Below are 20,709 nucleotides of genomic sequence, written 5' to 3' on the forward strand. Positions count from 1 at the left end.
AGGAAAAAAGCACCTTTCACAAGACGACCGCTCCAAGTCCCTGCTGCATGCATAGCACCACGTCAGGATCATCAGCATCACTCCAACAGAATCACCCTGGGATACAGAACAGCAGAGTAACTTTCTCCTCAGCACGTCTTGGTTTGCCCTGGCATGGCCTTTGAGTGCCAGAGGTCCTTGAGCAGACAGACAAGGTCGCTGGCTCCACACTCCCAGGCAGTAAACCCGGGGTCACTGAGTCAGCACAAACAGAGAAGGGATGTGGATCAGGGAAAGCTCACAGCTCAGAGCGATCAAGGGCTCTTCCCCTCCTCCTCACCCCTGCTTATCACCTTGCACACAGCTCAACACATCCACAGCATCTCCCTAATCACAGCGTGCAGCCAATACCTCTCCTCTCAGGTTGATGGGGGACCGAACAGCCAGAGCAGGATAAGACCTAAAGCTGGGCACAGGAGGATTTGGGTCAAGGATTTGAAGGCTCTGATCAGGTGACTAATAAAGAAGTGGATGGGGTTGGGGGGTGCAAGGGGGAGCAGCAGGGTTTGCTTCACTGCTAAGCAATAGGCAGCATGACCCGCTGACAGGCTGTGTCACTTTTCCATCACAGACAGGCGGATAAGCCCCAGGCAAAGAAGCTGGATGCAAGTGAGCCTGGGTATGTGCAGCTCTGAGGAGCAGAGGGGATGCCCTCTCTCCTCCAGACCTCTCCATGCCTTTACTGCCGCTCCCTACCCCACTTGTGACACTGCAGGACCTCTCTGGTCCCAGCTTCTCTGACCTGAGCACCCATGAACTGCAATGGGGCAGACTGGTGGGAGATGAGCTACCTCTGATGTGCTTTCTAGCTCCTTATTTCCTAGGTGCATCTCTAACTTTGCTGCAAAAGCCTAGACCAATGGATTCAACACAAAACCCTCTTGGTCACTCTCTATCCTTCATAGAGATCAATCTTGACAGACCTTGACCAGCACCCCACTTTTGTCTCTTGGTTATCTCCACCTTCTGATGATGTCTCACCCATCACACACAGGCAAAAAGGGAAAGAAAGGGGAAAAGCAAAGGGAAAAAGAGGAAAAAGGCAGGGTAAAACTTTACCAACTGAAGGGACCTGAGAGGCCTGAAAATCCCAATGCCAACCATGAGCAACACAGCTCTAATTCTCCCTGCAGACTTGTCTTGGGGGGGAAAAAAAGCCAATCATCCTGCAATATACCGAGCAAAATGCTCATAAACTTTCATTAATGCTCATGACAGTTCATAAAGATGATCAGTAGAGCTGGCAACTCCAAAATTAGGTGGAAATAAGTACAAAGATGTTTTTATTGTAATCCTGCTTTGTCATTCAGCTCTCTGCATGCCCATAAATAACTGTAAGGTGGAACTACACCACGCTGATGATGGACTGGAGATGGGGAAGACATAAAGCACTGAGATGTAGCACAAACCCAGTCTGTCACCACTGACACCTTGTTCTGATAGTCACTTTGACAAGAGCCCATCCACTAAAGTGCTACAAAAGCATTTGGAAGGGGGATGCCCATGCCCATTTTAGCCTCAGATTTCCCCTCCTGTCTGCAGTAATGCAGATGGGGGTGTGGAGTTTGGAAAATTAATGCATTCTGAATCCTGCATTTCCAGCATGGTTGGGATCTTGGAGCCAAACAGGTCACTGTGCAGCAGGAGAAAGGAGCACAGGGACTTCTGCCCCCAGCTCTCTTCTGAGGCAGGAAACACAAAGATTCTGTGCTGTTTTCCTCCTATAAGGACATGGAGCCCAGTAGCAAGAGAAGCCTGAAGGTTAGTTACAGGCTCTCCTTCCTCACCTACCATATATCCTTAGTGCAGGTGTTCATCCAAGCACACACATAACCAGTCCTTTGACTCTACCTTTCCCACACACACCAGGGCAGCAACTCCACACAAATTCACCTCAGTTCAGATAGATCTTCTGTAATGGTCCATCTCCATCAGGTCATCTGCCACAACCACTGCAAGTGTCTCTGCATTCCTCCTCTGAATATCCATCAAGCCCAGTGTTATTGATCATCCCCTCCCAAGCACAGGCTGCAGCTTACCCTGGCCACTAATACAGGCAGTTTCACTATGAGAATCATGAAGGCAACCATGGCAAGCAGAAATGGAGCTGAAGCACTCACTTGCTACGAGTCAAGTGCATTTCATGACTACCTAAACCTGTCTCGCTCTGCTCTTCCCCTGCCTCCTCACTACACACACCACTTTGTCATGAAGACCAACCTAAGCATCCCAGATCTACCCATGTTCCTATGTCTCCCATGCTGGATCTCCATTCTCCTCCCTTAAAAACTCCTTCTGAAATTGTTATCTGTCAGAACCCAAGTCACACTGAGCTTCATCCCCTAAGTTCCTCCTGCTGCACGCATGCAAGTGCAGGGATGGACAAGTAATTCCTCTACCTGCAGCTCCAGCAGCCTGGAGGCCCTCATTTTATCCCTGACAGGGGTTTTGGTATGTCTGATTTGCACCCAAATCAATGGGCTTGCCCTGCTGCTATGCAGAGGTTCCCTGAAGTTTTGGACTTGTCCAGATGCTGCATTCCAGTGTTCCTCAGTGACAGAAATGTTTTGCCTGGCCAGTAAAAGAACGTGCCACTGACATGAGCTGCGGTGCCTAATGGATGTGAGGTCTCTTTAAATATCCCAAATTCTCCTCATTTTCTCAATTCATTAAGCTGCCTGCTTTGAACTGATGAAATATTAACATCCTCAGATGAGCAATTTTCAATGGGTGACAGGGTATAAGTTTAGACAATGAATAGTGGGAACTGATGAGCTACAGGAATCACTCACATATCCAATGTATTAAGGGCAGGACAGACTTAGATTTGAATCCCTTTAATTACACAGTAGGGTGTGAAGAGGGAGGTCAGAAAACCTATTCCAGAACATGCCCTTGAAGTTCTGATCCAACATCCAATCTAAAAGCAGGATATGATTCCCTCGTCAATCACTGCATGCAGCTGAAATACATCAAGAATGCTTCCCCAAAGCTGGACCCATCCATCTCAACAGTACCAAGGTGTTAAGATGCTTTCCCAAGCAGAGTTTATCCAGAATCCTTTCAGCTGCCCTGCAAAGGGTCCATCATACCCCCATTCCCATCGCAGATACACTCACGGTGACAACACACTGGGGATAACATGAAGGGCTTTACTCTGGATTAAACATTCCCTCATTTCTTGCAGGTATCTAACAGCATTTCTCACCTCCCTTATGTGAAGTACAATTGTATGCCTACAGCCAAATGAAGCCTCCTGGGAGTGAATGGAAGAGCAGAAAGTACTGCTAATGAAATAAGGAAGAAAGAATCATTTCAGATTAAAGAATACATTCCAGGAAATGAACTTGTTTTCTCTTCCCTAAAAGTACATCCATCCCAGATCTGCACAAACAAGGCCAGAGATAAGGCTTATCCCCACGGGAAAGAGAGAAGCAAAAGCTGCTCAGGTGCATGACTCCTTGACAATCCCACTAATTCCACCCAGTGAATTACTGGCCTAATTCACCCACTCCCATGGGCCTTGGGCAAAGTCCTGCCTGCAGCTTCTGTGGAGCCCAGGAATACACTCCACTTCTTCCCTTCCAGAATGGAAGATGCTGTCAAGAACAACCTTCTACTTCCTACCAGCACCAGTCTTTTGGGGGGTTAGATCCACAAATAAAAGGAAACCATATACCCTACAGCATAGAGCCAGAAGTCTGTCCTGTTGCCATTCGAAGACCCCTAAAAGCAGCTAATGGAACATCAGGCCCATAGACAGCAGTTCCTCCCATTTTATCTCTTCACCTCCCTTGGATGCTTTGGGGGTGATATAACACAAACAAAGCAAAGGTTGCTCCTGTTTTTTCCTACAGAGCTAGAGGCTTAGCTCCTTGGCTGAACCTTCCCAAACACTCTTCATTCTGACACAGAATGTTCTTGTTGATGTCTATCAACTATGTGGATCTGGTGTGGATTTATGTTACCTCTCTTCTTCCAGTTCAACAAAAGAACACATCCATCTCCTTGTTGGGCAGCTATTGTCTAAAAGCAAACAGGTATGTCTCTGTTTGATGAACAAACTGAGATCACCCATCTGGAAAGTCTTTTCCTTCCAACATATTGTCTCCACATAGCCATGCCATGACTGCCAACAGCAGTGGCATTAGCCAAGAGCTTCCTTGTATTTACTGGCTTTGCCTTCAAGAAGCACATCCTGGTTCACAGCTTTAACAGCTATAAAGGTGAGAGCTCTTTGTATATTCCCCCAAGATGAGGGTTAAAACATTTCCTTAAGCAGCTCAGGTCCCAAAGCCACAGCAGAAACAATGTGGAAGGGCCAAATTTATCCCCATGTTAACTAAGTGTCCTCTGTATACCAGTGCAGAAGTCATGGTTCACTGGGATCTCTTTAAGCTTTCCCTAGCATACGGTCAAGAGCCATCCTCCAAAGTCACCATGAGTTACGGAAGCAGCTCTGCAGCTCTCCATACAGTTGCTATTCCATCAGTATTCTCTGCCCTGACTCAAATCTGAGGGGCAAAAATCACCTCATTCTCTTTAGTCCAGCTCACAATCAGCTTCTGCAACTGGGGCTACTGCTCCAGCCCTGCTGCCTGTTGGTGTGGAGGCAGAAACCAGGGACTGACATGGCAGGGTGAAGGCAGGTCCCCATCTGAGGGCTCTCTTGTCCCTCTGCCACTGTCTGGTTTTCCTGCTGTAACTTACAGGTGCCTATCTGACAACAACAGTGGATGCTAAAGGCTGCAGGGTGTTAAGGGGTCGCATCCAGCTTCCAGCTGCTAAAAACTTCTTGTGACCTTTCAGTGCCTACTTCAGTTCTTCTGGATTAAAAGGCAAAAGCTTATGATGGAAAATAAAGAATTAAATAAATAAGTAGACAGCCCAGAAGCCATCCTCTATCAATCCTCAAAGGGCAGAGCAGCAGGATGCTCTGGCACTTGGTAATGTTACCTGTATCACATGGTAACACTTCCTGCTGAGTCAGGATTGGCCTTGACATGATCCAAACTGCCTACTTTTCAATTCCCCTCTCCTGCTTTCCTTTCCTCACCATGTGTATCTGTCCAAAGGCAAGAGCTAAGTCAGTGAATTCCCCTTCAGTTTGCTTCTGCTGCCTCATTTCCCATGTATTTTTCATATACTTCTTCCACTTGGCCTGATTTGTTTTGTGTCCTCTTCCTTCTTGACCATTTAATTCCTCCTTAAATACAAGTTCCTAAAATGTAACATGTACATCCAACAACCCAATTTAAGCACTGCTGAAACCCAGTTCTGGCCAAGTAAGAGTTGATGCCAGGATTAAATCGAGGTGGAAAGGCCCTAAGTATGTTATAGTCCAACTTAAACATACACATACACACGGATACACAGGCTCTTGGCCAAAAGTCTGTCTAAAACACATTCTAATGTGGTTCATGCCCATCCAGAAAGGCTGGTTACACGCCACTGTAATCTCTGTTTAAACTGTGCTTGTTAAATGCATTTTGCTTGCTCTGGGCAAACAATGCTTTTGTTTTCCTTCCATCTCCTTAGGCAGCCTTCATGTGGGAGAGACCTGGCTAAAACCATCCCCAGTAAGCTTGGAGTGCCCCTCAAGTGGCTTTTTGTTCATATGGCACTGAAGAGACACTCCTGCATGCTCCTTTGTCACTGGTTTATGCCTGCACCAGCACAGGACTTATGCTGCCTTGGATACGCTGCCAGGGTTTGCCTACCATGCAGCCCAAAGCTAAAGCATGGGGCTCAATTCTCTGCTCCTTGTCTTTGTATGCAGCTTGAACCAAATCAGGCAGCATCTCCTTTCCTGCCACTCAGGTCACCTTTAACAAGGGCACCAGTGAAAAACTCTGCACTCCCTTGGAAACAGGGATGGTTTAATTGCACTGTCAGTGCCTTGAAATTCTCAGGTGGGCAAAATGCTTATTCCACCCGGAGCTGCATCCCTCCACGGCATTAACATGCATGGCCTCTTATCTATTTCTCACTCACCTCCCTGCAATTCCCTCAGGACATCAAGTGGCAACAAATAGAAGGAAAATCCTTTTCCTGCCTGGAACTCCTTTTTAGTCCACAATTTATTTTCATGAGATGCCTCAGCCTCAGGAAGGTAAATCCTGCCCGTGGTGCTGAGCAGCTGTGACAGACACTGGAACCGAGGGGAGCACAGAGCAGGCAGAGACCAGGCTTTAACCTTGGGTTTAGTATTGGAGAATAAAGGAAGTGCATCACTTACTGAGCAACTTGAACACATTTCAGCAATTATTCCAAGAATGACACATCCAGATAAGGAAATTCTACCTTAAAAAGGGAATTTTCAAGGAAGACTAGCTATAAACAAAGCCTCAAGCCTGTACCAACCTCCAAGCTTAAAAGGAAAGGGAGCAAAGCACATGGCAAGACAAGAAGAGATCCTAATCTCTCCTTTGAGGACAATTCTCCTACCTGAAGCTTTTGGCTCTTTGCATATAGAATGACTTGTACCCAACTAAACAACTTTTTATCCAGGACAATGCAGACAGCAATCCCAAGGTGGAATCCAATGAATCCGGGTATTTCCTGGCAACTTGGAAAGGAAGATCAAAGACAAACTTATGCCAAAGGGGCAGGGAAATGAAGATGGCAACTCTCAGCCCTGCTTGATTAAAGCAGCACAGTGTCTGTGTGTATCCACACCACAGTGATGTCCCAGCATGGCTTTGGGATGACCTGTGTTAACTCCCATGTGCAACTGCACAGGGCCCTGAGAACAAGGGTCAGCTAAACCTCTTTGCCACCCCATGATATATTATATGTACACAGAACTATGAGGCAATGTAGCTCACTTAAATACATACAACCCTTTTCTGTGCCAACACATTTGACTTTCTCAGCCACACAGCACATCGCAGGTTGTTTTCTTCTGGCCTTGATGAATGACTTTAGATAGTTGGACTGTTTCATCTGCAAAACTTCTATTCCCAGGAGGAGCTCCCAATGTTTCTGCCTGGAGAGAGCTAAACTGAAGGGAACAGACACTTAAACTGAGCAGTCTCAAGAAGTGCACTTGTTGATGTAAAAACCACGCCGTTACTTTATTCTATGCACTGGAAGATCAGATTTAAATCCTTTTTTAAGACAGAGATTCTCATTTCCAAAGGGGTCTGCACCCTTCATGCAGGATCCTGCTTCACATGGCTATTAATTAAGGCTTGTGTCAGTGCTTCCATTACAAAGCTCCATCTTTTAGGAGTTTATAACCCAGTTGTAAAACTGTGCTCTGGGCTGAAATCTATCATGCAAGGTGCTGCTGGAAGGAATCCATCCCTTTGTATTTTAGCTCCAAAAGCTTACAGCAATAAACCAGGGATTTTAGTCTAAAGGCTGCCATATAAACCTCCTCCCTCAGTGGGTTTTTACATGAGTGCTGGGTGGGATGGGCTCTCTAGACCAGCTTCCAGATGCTCCCTGATCCGGGTGGGTTTTGTATCCTTAACATTGTCAATTTTAGGAGTTATGGGGGTTTATGCTTCAGGGCCAAAGTCTGTGCTTACATACATACCAGTGAGTACCTCTGCCCTCATTCATTCCCTAATGGAGTGTGAATCAGTGCAGCTTTCCCACCCTTCACTCCCCATGGCCTCCTCTGAGCCTCATGGGGATGCCAGGACATAATTCACACTCCAGTACTCAATGAAACAAGGATGGACTTGTCCCTCCACAGGCACTGTTCAGGCTACAACCTTCACACACCAATGCTGGCAACACACCAGTCCAGCTTGTCCTCAGGCTGGAGTAGGGAGTGAGTGGGTGTATGTGTATATAGTGTGTACAACAGAGAATCATAGAACCATAGAACAGTTAGGGTTGGAAAGGACCTTAAGCTCATCCAGTTCCATGGGGAGGGACACCTCACATTAAACAATGTCACCCAAGGCTTTGTCCAACCTGGCCACATCACGATGCCCACATCACCCACAGCACGGATGGGTACGTCTCCATAAAGCTCTTAAACAATGTTCTCTTAAGTCAACACTACATTTGCTGCACTGAGTCTTACCACATTAACTCTTGTCACAGAAGTCATCAGATACATTTATTTGCACTCCCTTGCTCAATCTGCTCTCTACAGAGTACGAATCATCACTTAAATGTTTGTGTAGTGTCTAGCATGCAGCGGCAGTAGTAGCAGTAATAGTAGTAACAGCATTTTCCTACTGTTTTGAAGAACAGGAAGTTCACACACAGCATCATAAACTACTTCTAGTGAAACAAAGATGCTCTTAGTGGACTGCTACTCGCAGGCAGATCCAATGGACCAGATCCTGCTTCCTACAGTATCCGTGTGTATGCAGCACATACAGAACCAGATTCTGAACTCTTCTACACCCCATCTACCTCCTTCTCTGCTGTGTAAATTAACCAATACCAGACTCAGCTATTTCACTCTGATTCAGCATAAACCAAGGTTCAAAATGCCAGTTTTCTTCTTCTAGTGCAAATTCTGCAGCTATGTTTTAAAGGATTAGAGAAGTTTATGACTACTGTCAGTGAAAACACACCATGCCCAGGGTGTACCAACTGGCCAGAGGTCACAAAGGAATACTCATGTCTATAACTGGGTATCTTCCACTGATGAGTTTCCACTTTCTTAGGGGATCCGTAAGTGCAGGAACCCAGACTTCAAAACCAAACCACCACTGGTTTGGCAATCCTTCTCCTCTCACAATGCAGACTTTTACCTCATTCCTTGCATTTATGCTTTGTAAAACACTTGTCATTTGAATGTCAACTTCTACCCACTCATAAACCTCTTGCACTGCACTTTTGCAGCTGTATTTCAACCCAGTCACACTTCACAGTGTCAAATGCAGAGTCCTATCCGCTACAACACTCCATACACTGCAATTGAATGACTGCATGCTTAAGGTTTTTGCAGGACCAGGGTGTCCCAGGGGTATCATATTATCTAAAGCATCTTTCACCCAGTGATTCTTACCATTTGTGTCACCTTTACAGGTAGCACTGAGTTAAGCTGGCTAAACACAACTCCTGAGCAACTCAGGAGCATCAGTTACTATGGCCTTCAATGAGTCTTCTGCACATGAGATGCAGATTCCCATGTCTCATGTTGGGAAATAGATCTGGGCCACCCCAACCTTGAATGCTTCCAAAAAGGAACTAAAGGAAACATATAAATCAATAATGGGCTTTCTTCAGTCTAATCAATTCTCCCAACATAAGAGACTGTTTCCCCCCCACAGACAATGTCCCCCAAATACAAACAAAAGAAAGGATTTGTAAGGGGAGAAAAAGGAACAAAGGAGGACGAAAAACCCCACAGCACTGACAGAAACGTTCATTTACATCTAACAGCATCCATATGCCAGTAACAGATCATAAACTCTTAGCCTACCATACAAAGAGGGTGCCCCAAAATGGTACCTGCAAGAGGTCTCTCGGAAGGAGATGTTTAAATCCCAGTGGGTGTGTATCCTGTTAACAAACAAACAGAGAGGTCAATGGCACATGCACTGCATCTCTTGCCACTTAACAGATCTGCTCCCTCATAGCAACCCACCCATGGTCCCTCTGCCTAGCTCTCAACCACAGCTACAGCCCCCTCCTGAGCCATGGGGTGCTGCAAGGAGCATCACTGCACACACGTGAGTCCTGCATGCCCGCAGCAGGACCCACTGCAGTAAATGAGCCCTGCAGGTGAGCTGTACAGCGGTGAGAGAACTCCTCCTTGCTGCATGCAGCCTCTCTAATAGGAGTGGGGACTGCAGGATGCTGCCTCCACTAATAGGGCATGTTCTGAGGGAGCAGCAAGAGCTAAGCAGTGACATTTCCTGAAGGAAACCCAAACGTGGCTGCGCTGCGCTCCCTCCTCCGCACCCACCCCAGCTGTAAATAAATGATTAGCCATTTCCCACCTCGGAAATTAATTCCATGGATTCTGTCACTCTGCTGCTGCCAAGCAGGAACAGCAGCTTCTGGATGAACAATGTCCTGAATTAACACACAGCAGCCAAGGGACTTGGGGTTTTGCTGTTGTTCAGCTTTTTCTCTCTTGCTACTCGACAGCACCCACACCAACCCAGAGGGCGAAGGCAGATGCTTGACCTTCTGTGGTCTGGCGTCTCCACTCGAGCACTGACCCCCCACCACCAGCTCAGTGCTCTGTGGCCACCACTGTTTCTCCATGACAACATGATGGATGAGAATCCCATCCATCTGAGCCCGGCTCCTTGCACAAACCCATCCCCACATCTCTCAGCATCGGGCAGTGAACATGCTGGCTCTTAGCTGTGTGTATAAATCAGCTCCTGCAGATGCAGGCTCCCAAATGCATTAAACAAAAGTGGCTGAAAATATGACAAGCAGCAGAAGCCAAATGTTCTTTTGTGCATTTTGTGTATCCCAACAGCATTCCTGCCCGTCCTCAACCACAAAAAGCAAGTGTGTAGCTGAAGACCATCTGACTGCAGAAGCAGCCTCATCTAAAGCCTGCTGAAGTGAAAGAGAGCCTTTCTCCCTATTTGAATGTGCTTTGAATTGGGCCAGAAAGCACTTAAGCATGACCAGGGAAGTCAATGGGACTTAACTCAGGTTGGAGTGTCTGTTTAAGTGCTTTCCTGAATGGGTGCCTCTGCTTCAGCCTGGCTCAGAAATCAACTGAAAACAACCCTTAGCACAGAAACAATTTCACATCCAAGACAGGATGGTGCTGCAGGTTTTACTAATGTGATAGCATTGCTGGTGTGCTCTCAGGAAGGCAGCCTGGTTGCTCTGAGTAGTTCTTTTAGGGGATGGTTAGATTATGGTAGATATCACCTTCCATCAACGAAGCGATGCTCAGAGCCATACTCGGTAATTCCAATTGTCCCCAGTTTTTCCTATTTTTCTTTCTCATATACAACAATTTAGAAGACCTATCCCAGCTTTCCATCTTCCCAGCATTTTACTTGCAAATAGAAATGGAATAGACACTTCCCAGCTACTGAGCTTATAGCAGTAACAGTTGCTCTTCAAAGTGAAACTCCAGACATGTAGAACAGACAGAACTGGGGCACTGAGTAGTGTTTCCATGAACTGAAGTGTGGCCAAGCTCTGGGACACATTTGGGTTTTCCAGGTAAGCTGCTCTGAATCCAAAGTCCAAAGCCAATTCAAAGCCCTGATGGGGCTGACAGGTACAGAAGGGTCTGGCCTGCTCACACGAGCACAGAACTGTGTGGTCAGCCTGATTCCACACTGCTCCCTCCAATACAAGGTTTCCTCATCCACAAAACCTTTATGAACCCCCTTTAATTCCAGCTCAACACCTTGCACTGTGCAAATCAGAGCCTTGGGAGAGCTCCAAACACTGCCCAGCAATGAACACTGTGGGACCAGCTGGAAATGGAACTGCTGTAAAGGAGCCTTGTGCTTCTCCTGTTTATGCTGTTATAGATACGTTAAAAGCCATGTTTCTGATTCATTAGAACTCCATGATCCCTTTCCTGATCATGTTTTCAAATCAGCAAACCTGTGTTTAGGGTAACCTGCCCCATGGGCCTCAGGAGGCAACATGCATTGCCTCCAAGCTGTGTTTAGAGCCTAACAAGGGGGAGAAGTAACCCTGTTCTGCTCTACCACCAAAGCTCAGCTAACTACATGCCTGTCCCTTGGGCTTACACCATGTAGTGGAATGTATCCACTGTAACAGCACCTGGCAGGTAAAGAAGTGTTTTCCATCCTGGACTCTCAGAACAGGGCTGCAATGATGTGCTCAGGCAGCAAAGGGAACTAAGAGCAGAGCAGGAGCTTGCCTGGGCTGCGGGCTCTGCACTCAGGGTTTTGTCTCTATGTTAAACTCAGCCTCCCACAAGATGTAGCTTCTCACTGTCTGCTGCAGGTACTGACATGGGCAGGCTGCAGAGCGTGATCCTAGAGTCAGGCAAAGGCACATCTCATCCATGAGACTCAGCACAGCTAAACCTCAAAGTATAAGAACACTGCACCAGGGAGTTGTAACGGGGGGGGGTGTAGGACGACACACCTCATACCAAGGGAATAGCTCAGATCCACACGGAGGCAGAACCATCCATGTGCCGAGATGGATAATTAAACACCCATATTTAGACAAATGGAGAGGTGAGAATGAAATTAAATTCTCATTATCTTTTCTTTTGGGGTGGGAGGAGGGCGGGATGAGGAGCAGAACCAAGCACTCTCTAAGCTGTTACCACCAATTAGATTCCGGAGGCTAATGTACATCTTGCTGTAAGGGGTCATTCATCCAATTGAAATCAAATTACTAATCATTTGCAAACTATCAGCTACACAAGCCCGTCCTTGGGTTCTATAGAGCATGGGGAGCAGGAGCCAGTCCCCTGCTAATTAATAACAGAAAGGGAGGGGGAGAAATCAAAGCCATCACCAGGCAAAGGTGTTACTGCTGCTACTGCCTCTCCCACCTCCTCAGCAAGCCAAGGTCTCAGACACAGGGTGAGCAGTCAGAAAGTGTTCAGTAGAGATTACAGAATCATAGAGTCCTAGATTGGGTTGGGTTGGATGGGACCTTAAAGCTCATCCAGTTCCAACCCCTTGCCATGGGCAGGGACAACTTTCACTAGAGCAGGGTGCTCTTCCCACACTGCCTCAGCTTCCACAGTCTCCCTGTATCCGTTCCATGCTGTTTTCAGGCAGCCAATATTAAGAAGCTTGTGCAGGCTATAAACAAGGGTTGGCCCCTCCAAACCTCATACCTGATGACTGGAGGAACAGCCTTAAGACTGCAGCAAGACTGAGACCTGGACTTGGGGCATGTGGGTTATTCTCCACCGAGGAATTGATGTTGCAAGGGTCAGATACAAGGAGATACAGAGAGCACTTGTGGGTCAAGATTTCATTTGCTTTCATTCTCACAGTTCACCTTGCCTTTTGCTCTCCTATCTGCTTCCTGGGCAAGAAGGGATTTCTTGCTGTTTTTATCCTGCAGCATCCCTGGGAAGTAAGTAGCCATTTTCCCTCCCTCTCTCCCCCATCAAGTGTATGTCCTCATTAGGGCAATGACATGCTTCCTGGCACTCTGGACCAAGTCCAGCCTTTATTTCCCAGAGGGTTCTTTAATGTATTTATTGAATACAGTGGCTGTTAGTAAGTGAGAGAGAAAAAGGGAAAAGGAGGGAGGAAAGAGAAAGGAGAACAGAAAATAAAGGGTCGCAGAGGAAGGAAGAAGGGATTAACAGCAAATAACCCGTGGAAGCTGTGTAAGAAGTGTCATAAAGCAGCAGAATATGTCTCCAGCCACAAGAGGGGCCCTGCCTCCCTCCCCTTGAGTCATAGCAATTAGAAGAAGGGCTGTCGGATCTAATCTAAGAGCCTGGTTCACGGCTGGAGCCCGCAGCCCTGCTCTGTCATGTGTCTTGTTTCTCTCCTGCTTCGAAGAGCTTGTCAGCTCAGCCGAGCCCCCAGCCACGTTCTGCCTTTGGCAGCAGGTAAAAAGCAGCATCGTGTGGTATTACTGCCATGGAACAGCTCCATGGGAGAGGGGGTGGCACACAGGGCAGTGCTCCCAGGGTTTGGAAGCAGTTCAGATAGAGGCCAAGCAAGAGGAGGAAGGTAAAGGCAGTGTTTTGTGCATTGCACATCAGCTGAGAAGGCACTGGGGCCTCAGAGCCCTGAATTCCAAGCAGGTGCTTGTGACAAATATAATGGGGGGGGTGCTTGGGTTTGATCTTCAATCAATTAGGGAGTCAAAGAGCAGCAGCCTTATGGGATGTAAGAAATAGCTTTCCACTTAGAAAGGCAGGCGGTGAAAGGCTGACAGCCACGAGCCATTAAGGCTTAGTGGAGGTCAGTAATTTCACTATTAGAAAATGGGCAGAGAGAGGAGAAGTGCTGTCAAACCAGACTGTGAAGTGAAGGATGCTGGGGGACAGGGGAGAGCAACTTGCCCTTGTCTGGATGCTACCCATGTTCATGTCTGAATAGGGGCAAGGAGACAGTGTCCTATCACTCCTTGAGTAAACACCTTCATTTCAAATGCTCTCCTCCAGTCTGAAGTAACACTAATGCCATGTGTGTCACGCTGCTGACAGGCCCAGAGAAGCTTTGGGGTGTGTGAAGGGTGACATTAAAAAGCTGAGGAAGGATTTAAGGGCACAATGAGCTTCTCCAGGAATCTGCTTCTCATTGCACAGACACCCTGTTACAGGACAACTTTCACTGCTCCTCAAAATGGTTTTCATTTCAGAGTAATGGCAAGGCAAGGAACCCACCCGCCTGTTGTGTGCTCTCATTGTAGAATCTGCTCCTTCTTTTGCTCCCAATCCACAAAAGAATTTCCAAGGCATTTCTGCCATACATAGAATCATGGAACCATAAAATGGTTTGGGTTCGAAAGGACCTTAAGCTCATCCAGTTCCAACCCCCTGCCATGGGCAGGGACACCTCACACTAAACCATCTCACCCAAGGCTCTGTTCAACCTGGCCTTGCACACTGCCAGGGATGGAGCATTCACAACCTCCCTGGGCAACCCATTCCAGTGCCTCACCACCCTCACAGGAAAGAATTTCCTCCTTATATCCAATCTAAACTTCCCCTGTTTCAGTTTTAACCCATTACCCCTTGTCCTGTCACTACAGTCCCTAACGAACAGTTCCTCCCCAACACATCCTATTGCTACAGCCCCATTTGCTATCCTGAGCACTCTCAGCTCACTGTACATGTTTACTGATACCCAAAGGATTCCTCCAAAGGAAGGCCAAAAAATTCCACCACTTTAAACAGGTTCTTAAGTATTTACTGCCTCTTATTATTAGCCAAGCCATCCCACCTGGCTGGGGACTTACAGCTCTGCGTGAGCAGTTCCTAACTTACCCTGTTTAAGTCTCAGCTACTATCATTACATTTCCCCCCTTCTCTTCCCCTCCCATACTAATGAGAAATGCCAGTCTTTAAAATCCAAATTCAATTCATACACCCATAAGACAATGCTGGGCATAAATCCAACAGCATATGAGGATCTTCCTGTTGAAGCTGAACCTTACGCTATGGCTATGCTGGCTTTACACTGGTTCTTGGGATAACATAATGGAGAACCTTGAAGGTAGTTTGAACCTCAGTGTGGAAAAGCTCATGGGCTTTTCTGAGGTAATGCATCTATCAGTGTTGGTTGGAATGCTCCAATGAGGGTAAGGAAGTTAATGTTCCCCAAACCATTGCAGAGCAATGGGATTTGTCATCTCAAACTTCTCTGCTTTACTTATTTGTGCCTAGGATAAACCAGAGCAGTAACAAAACAGCATCTCTGGCCAGAGAGGGGCTCTTGATCAGGGACTGCAGTGATAGGACAAGGAGATGGGTTCAAACTGAAACAGGGCAGATTATGATAGCTCTTAGGTACAAATTCTTCCCTGTGAGGGTGCTGAGGCCCTGGCACAGGGTGCCCAGAGAAGCTGTGGCTACCCCATCCCTGGCAGTGCTCAAGGCCAGGTTGGACACAGGGGCTTGGAGCAAGCTGCTCCAGTGGAAGGGGTCCCTGTTTATGGCAATGGGTTGGAGCTGGATGAACCCATGCTGCTGGTTCTGTGATCTTTTAGTTTCTCTTGCTGGGAAGAGGCAGCTCAGTTCACAGCCTGTGAGGAAAAAGGCTTCATGAAGCCGAGGTTTCTAACTGAAGCCTGCTCTAGTTCTTGTATCACCTCAGCTATACCGGTATCATTAGGGCCAAAATAACCACACAGGTGACATGGCTGCAATGGTGCATGTAGGCAGTGTTGTAGAAGAGCCAGATCTTCAGGAACCAGAAATGTGATCAAAAGAAAAGGGATTTTCCTCTGCAACACTGTCCCAATCCTCTTCAGAGCTGAGTGCTCACAGTCTGTGGCAGCAGTGACACAGTTTTGCAAGGACTTGGCTGTGAAATGAGCTGGCATGCCCTGACTTCAGTACCAGTTCCAGGTCTCTGCTCCTTTCTAGGGCTGCAAGAACATCCTGAGGCAGGTTTTCTCTCCTTCAGATCTCCTCTGAAGGCCATTACCATGGGCAATTGCCTAAGATCACGGAGACAATCACTGTCAAAGGCTATGGTGGGGGACCAGCCAAGAAACTAAGCTTCTGACTCATATTCTAATCCCTACAGTCTTTTCTTCACCAGTGCCCAGACCTCAAAGCAGCAGAAAGCATTCCCTTGTGCCAACAGCAGAAGGAAATGGTCAGTATAAAGGGAATCAGGAATAGGAGACAAAATAAAAGGCAACACCGTACAATGCAAGTGTTTATAATGGCACATGAATGCAGGTGTGCACGAGGGCCATCCAGGGGAACAAGAGGAAAACACAGGTTTGCTCAGGCCCTGACCTTGTTTTCTGCTATCACAGTTTAACCTATTTCTTCCTCTCAGTGGGAGACAATAAAACCTCAGCCCAATCCATCACCAATGGGGGAGGATACAACAGGTGAATTAACAGCAGCAAGCAGATGGGGCACTGTCTCTGATGGGCCCCAGCTGTCATGTCTGTGAGCTGTCTGGCCTTTATGATGCTGCTGCTGTCCCTGGAGCAAGCCCCATCACACCTTTCACCCCCGTCCCTATAATGATGCTGGGAACAGGCAGAGTGCACTCCTCAGCAGGACTGGAATCACATCCCTCTCCATTCATTGCTCTTGAGCCAGTGGAAATGGGCAGTCTGGGACAGGAAGGCTGGGAGACCCATTTGCAAGGGATAAAATGCTTGGAAATGCTGAGGGATTGGAGCATTGGATATTCCCTGCCTGGACACTGAATTATGTGCTCTTTCTCTGTCGGTACTGCACTCATTGAGTTCCCTGCCCCTGTTTGCCCCAGTTATTCCAGCTCTTCCCCTACACACTCTACCAGAGCTCCCAGGAAAACAGAAAGGAGCAGAACTGTACAAAAGCAAGGAGAGTCTACCTGGGAGGAATTATGCCCTCCTCTAAGGAATCAAGACAAAGCTTAAACAAGAGACCCTGAGCCAAACTGATTGGAAAGCACAGGCATGGTTAGCTGAGGGACCGCTGCCTAATAACTATTAAGTATTTTCCCTTCATTTCCTAATAAACAAGGCAAAGCAATTACAGTAATTAAAGATTGAAGATAAGAGCACTCTGTATTTGGGGGGCCGAGCACATCAATTATACAGTGAGTGTGTGGCTCTCCCTCCTAATGAGACAACCCAGCACTGTCATTCTGCAGCATTAAAGGCATAATTAAAGGGGGCAGGAGAAGAAGGGCAGGTCACCAAAGCTGATGGGGAGGGTTCCCTCCCCTCCGTGGCTCCTGTGCACATGCAATCCCCAAACACCTTTATGGTTTCAGGGTAAGAATGAGGACCCAAAGCTGCAGTGATAACCCCACACTTTAATTACAGGTGGGTTTTATGAGAGGGGCTGGTTACTGTTTTGTCTCCCTGCTTTCAAGCTCTCAGCTGCTCAATGTACCAGCATCTGTTGGAAAGCAAAGGGCGGGGGGGAATATCTTATCTGCTCAGGAGCAAGAAACACATAAAACATAAGAAAAGCAATTACATGCCTTCGGTTTCCACTCCTCTGTTTTTATAGGGCTTGTCTTAGAATCTGAGTGATTTTATGCATCAGAGGAAGATGACAATCAAGATGAGTGGCAATGATATGCATGGGAGGCTGAGGCACACAGCCTTCACGTGTTTATTTTCCTGTAGTTACAGGTCTTCTAAACATCATCTTTTATCAGAGGGATGAGAGAACTCAAAATTCTGCAGCTGAATATTATGGGCACTGAGGCCCAAGTGACAGTAACTCCAGACAATCCCTTCCCCTCTTCTTTGAACCCTGCATGGTTCCAGGCTGAATGCATATGGTACTGAGAAGGACACCACCAAAACGCATGAGAACTGAGATGAGCCCCAGTATCTGAGTGACTCTTTCCTACTGTAACTCCATTACTTCTACCTTTTAGGCTACAAAGGCACTCAGGATCAATGAGACCTAGCTATGCTCTTTGACACTTGTAGTGCTGCTACCTCCTTCCCACACTCTGCTCCCCAACACTGAATTACCCAGTTTATATTACATCACAACATGGAGACAACTGAAAGCAAAAAGCAGGACTTTGGACCCTGACACCTCTGTGTATTTTCAAACAGCTATGTTAAAAGCCTACAGATGACTTCCTGGTCATGGAATTCTTTGGCCTCATCAGACACAAAGACAGGGAACGCTGGATAAGAGGGTGAAATACAACTGACAGCCTGCAAATCCAGACACCTTTGGTGCAAACACAAGGCTCCTGCTCACCCCACAGAGGAGTGAGTAAGTAGGAAAGAGGAGCCAACTACTCCTTCTGAGCTACAATGTGATATCTGCACTTGAACTTCAGGCCCTGGGGGTGACTCCATTGGCTGCCCACAAAGGCTGGTCACCCGCTGCCCAGTTTTCTCTGCCTCTGCTCTTGCAGTGCAGCACTCCCTGGCAGGAATTTACCTTCTTTTCATGATACTGATGTGGAGATCCTCCTCCTGCTTTACTTCGGGGTGCTGACCATTGCTCTTATCGCTCTCCTCGCTGTCGTCGCTATGTGAGAAAATGGAGGTCAGCTCTTTCTTCGGGATCTTGGTTGGAGGTAAGGGGATGGTCCTCTTCTCTGCCAGGCGACCCCGGTTCTGCCACAGGATGGAATTAGGTGGGATGGGCAAGGGCAGGAAGAGAAGAGAAGAGAATAAGAATTTGGTTAGGCAATGCAGGACCAGGCAGCCTCAAATGGCATCAGTGCAGGTTTCAGGCTGTTGTTGGGTGGGCAAAGGCTGGGTTCACTTTGCAGATGACTTTTCAGCAGAGGCACATCTCTATGTAGCTCTAGTTCTAATCAAGCCATGCACTTCCAGCCTCTTCCCACCTCTTCATTCCTAGGTTGCATCTCACCCACGCCAATAGGAAAGGGAGATGGCAGCAGAATTAGGCACCAGTCTCTCTCTCCAGAATATTACCTATCAAACACTGTCCATTAACACAGCAGACTGGATTACATTAAACCTTTGCCAGCAGCCCAGGAGGACATGATCCAGATAATCCAGACCACTTCTGACTGCAAAGGGAAAACTGCCTATGCCAGCCAGCAGCAAGTTTGCCCCTCACACCAGTGAACAGGCCACATGAATTCATCTTGCATTACTGAGGCTCCTTCTCACTGTTCATTTGCATGCTCAGGTGAACCCAGCAGCTCCTGCCTTGTGCAGCCCTTCCCTAGGTGGTCCTGGCAGTGTGCTCCCCTTCTGACACGCCACAAGTACACAGCAGGAGAACTCCCAGGAGGCAAAAGCTGCTTTCCCACTGCATGTGTACTTGTGCGCAGAACGCAGCACAACATGACCCCAACCTCCCAGCCTGCATGTAGAGAGAATGTGTGACAGATTACTCTAGGTATCATTTGTATGAGCCTAGTGCAGCCTAACACAGAGCCTGATGGGTTTTAGCTCTCACTGTGATAGAATACATTTCCAGCACTTGGCGTGTTTAGCTTGACCTGTGATGGACCAAGACATCCATAACACAAGAGGAAGATGTACACAGAGACACAAGGAGACCATCATGTCACTGCCCCACAGAATTCAGCATTTTAACAAGTAGAATCATGAAACTAGGAAGGGAATCACAGTGAGGGGAAGTGAAGAAAAGATTCCTGCATGTTCTTTATACAGGTATGCAGGAATACTTCCTTCAATAGGACTTCCTTCGATAGGACAAGTCATAGAGAAGAAACACGACCTTAGCAAGGAAGAGAACAGTGTGGAATAGGTGGAGTAAATGCAGAGTAACACCTAACTGGTACCAGGTTCTCTGAAACATGGACTCCAACTTTCCATATCAACCTGGCAAAATGGTCCTGGAGTCAGCCGGGCTCTGCAGGGGAGGATGGAGGAAGCCCAAGTGCTGGAAGAGCCCAGGCTGTTTTAATTAAACAAATGAAGAACTTCCCCCAAATACAAAGCAAAAACTTCTTGTTTACCTCCATCAATAAACTCCATTTGGGGTCATGAAGGGGAGCCCTATTCGCTGTGATAATTGGCTAAATCCATCTGGAAGGCATCACCCCAAGGAAGCACATCAGCTTCCCATTCTGATGCATGTCCAAGCCGAGAACACGGCTGTGTGTGAACAGCAGACACCCAAGAGAGAGAGAAGCAATGGGGCAGACTGGCTTAGAAATGGGGAAACACACAGATGCAAGGAAAACAACACACAGTTTCTTCTTGGGAGTCATGTGAAGAAGACAAACCCATGGACAGCAATAAGGTGAACGCTCCCACACCATCCCAAGTACTTGGATGAAGCTGCAGAGGCTTTGTAGTGAGTTCTCACCCTGTGGGCTCCCTCCACAGTGGCAGAGATACACACACACGGCCCTGTGCACAGAGGATTCTCACTGTCTGCTCCCTGAAGGAACATCTCACATAAATCACGCATCTCCTACCCTTAACACCCTTGCATACTGAGGGGTATTTCCACCCCTGGTCCCTTTCCTGTTCCAGAATGGGCACCAAGCTTACCCTCTGTGTAAAGCCACCTTAGTGACTCCAGCTGACGGACAGCAGGGAGGAGAGGGAGGGGAAGGAGAGGAAGAGCAAGGAGGGCAGTATGTGCACCAGAGTTCAGTCATGCTGAAAAGCTAGGACATAAATCAGCGTGAGCTTTATCATGCC

The 20,709-nt window shown here is 47.4% G+C and overlaps 1 protein-coding gene across 6 annotated transcripts in view; it reads right to left on the minus strand.

The window, feature by feature from the left end:
* SAMD11 (sterile alpha motif domain containing 11) overlaps window positions 1-20,709 on the minus strand; it is a 163,430-nt gene that overhangs the window by 55,716 nt on the left and 87,005 nt on the right. For all 6 annotated transcript variants that reach the window (XM_061347903.1, XM_061347904.1, XM_061347905.1 and 3 more), the window contains 2 exons: window positions 18,494-18,672; window positions 9,466-9,516 (listed from right to left, as the gene is read on the minus strand). In XM_061347903.1, the coding sequence (XP_061203887.1) occupies window positions 9,466-9,516; window positions 18,494-18,672 (230 nt within the window). The remainder of the gene's footprint in view (window positions 1-9,465; window positions 9,517-18,493; window positions 18,673-20,709) is intronic.

The sequence above is a fragment of the Neopsephotus bourkii genome, unplaced genomic scaffold, assembly GCF_033783945.1.
Source record: "Neopsephotus bourkii isolate Nb327-2 ecotype Australia unplaced genomic scaffold, CSIRO-AGI_Nbou_v1 NB_333, whole genome shotgun sequence".
Lineage (NCBI taxonomy): Eukaryota > Metazoa > Chordata > Aves > Psittaciformes > Psittacidae > Neopsephotus > Neopsephotus bourkii.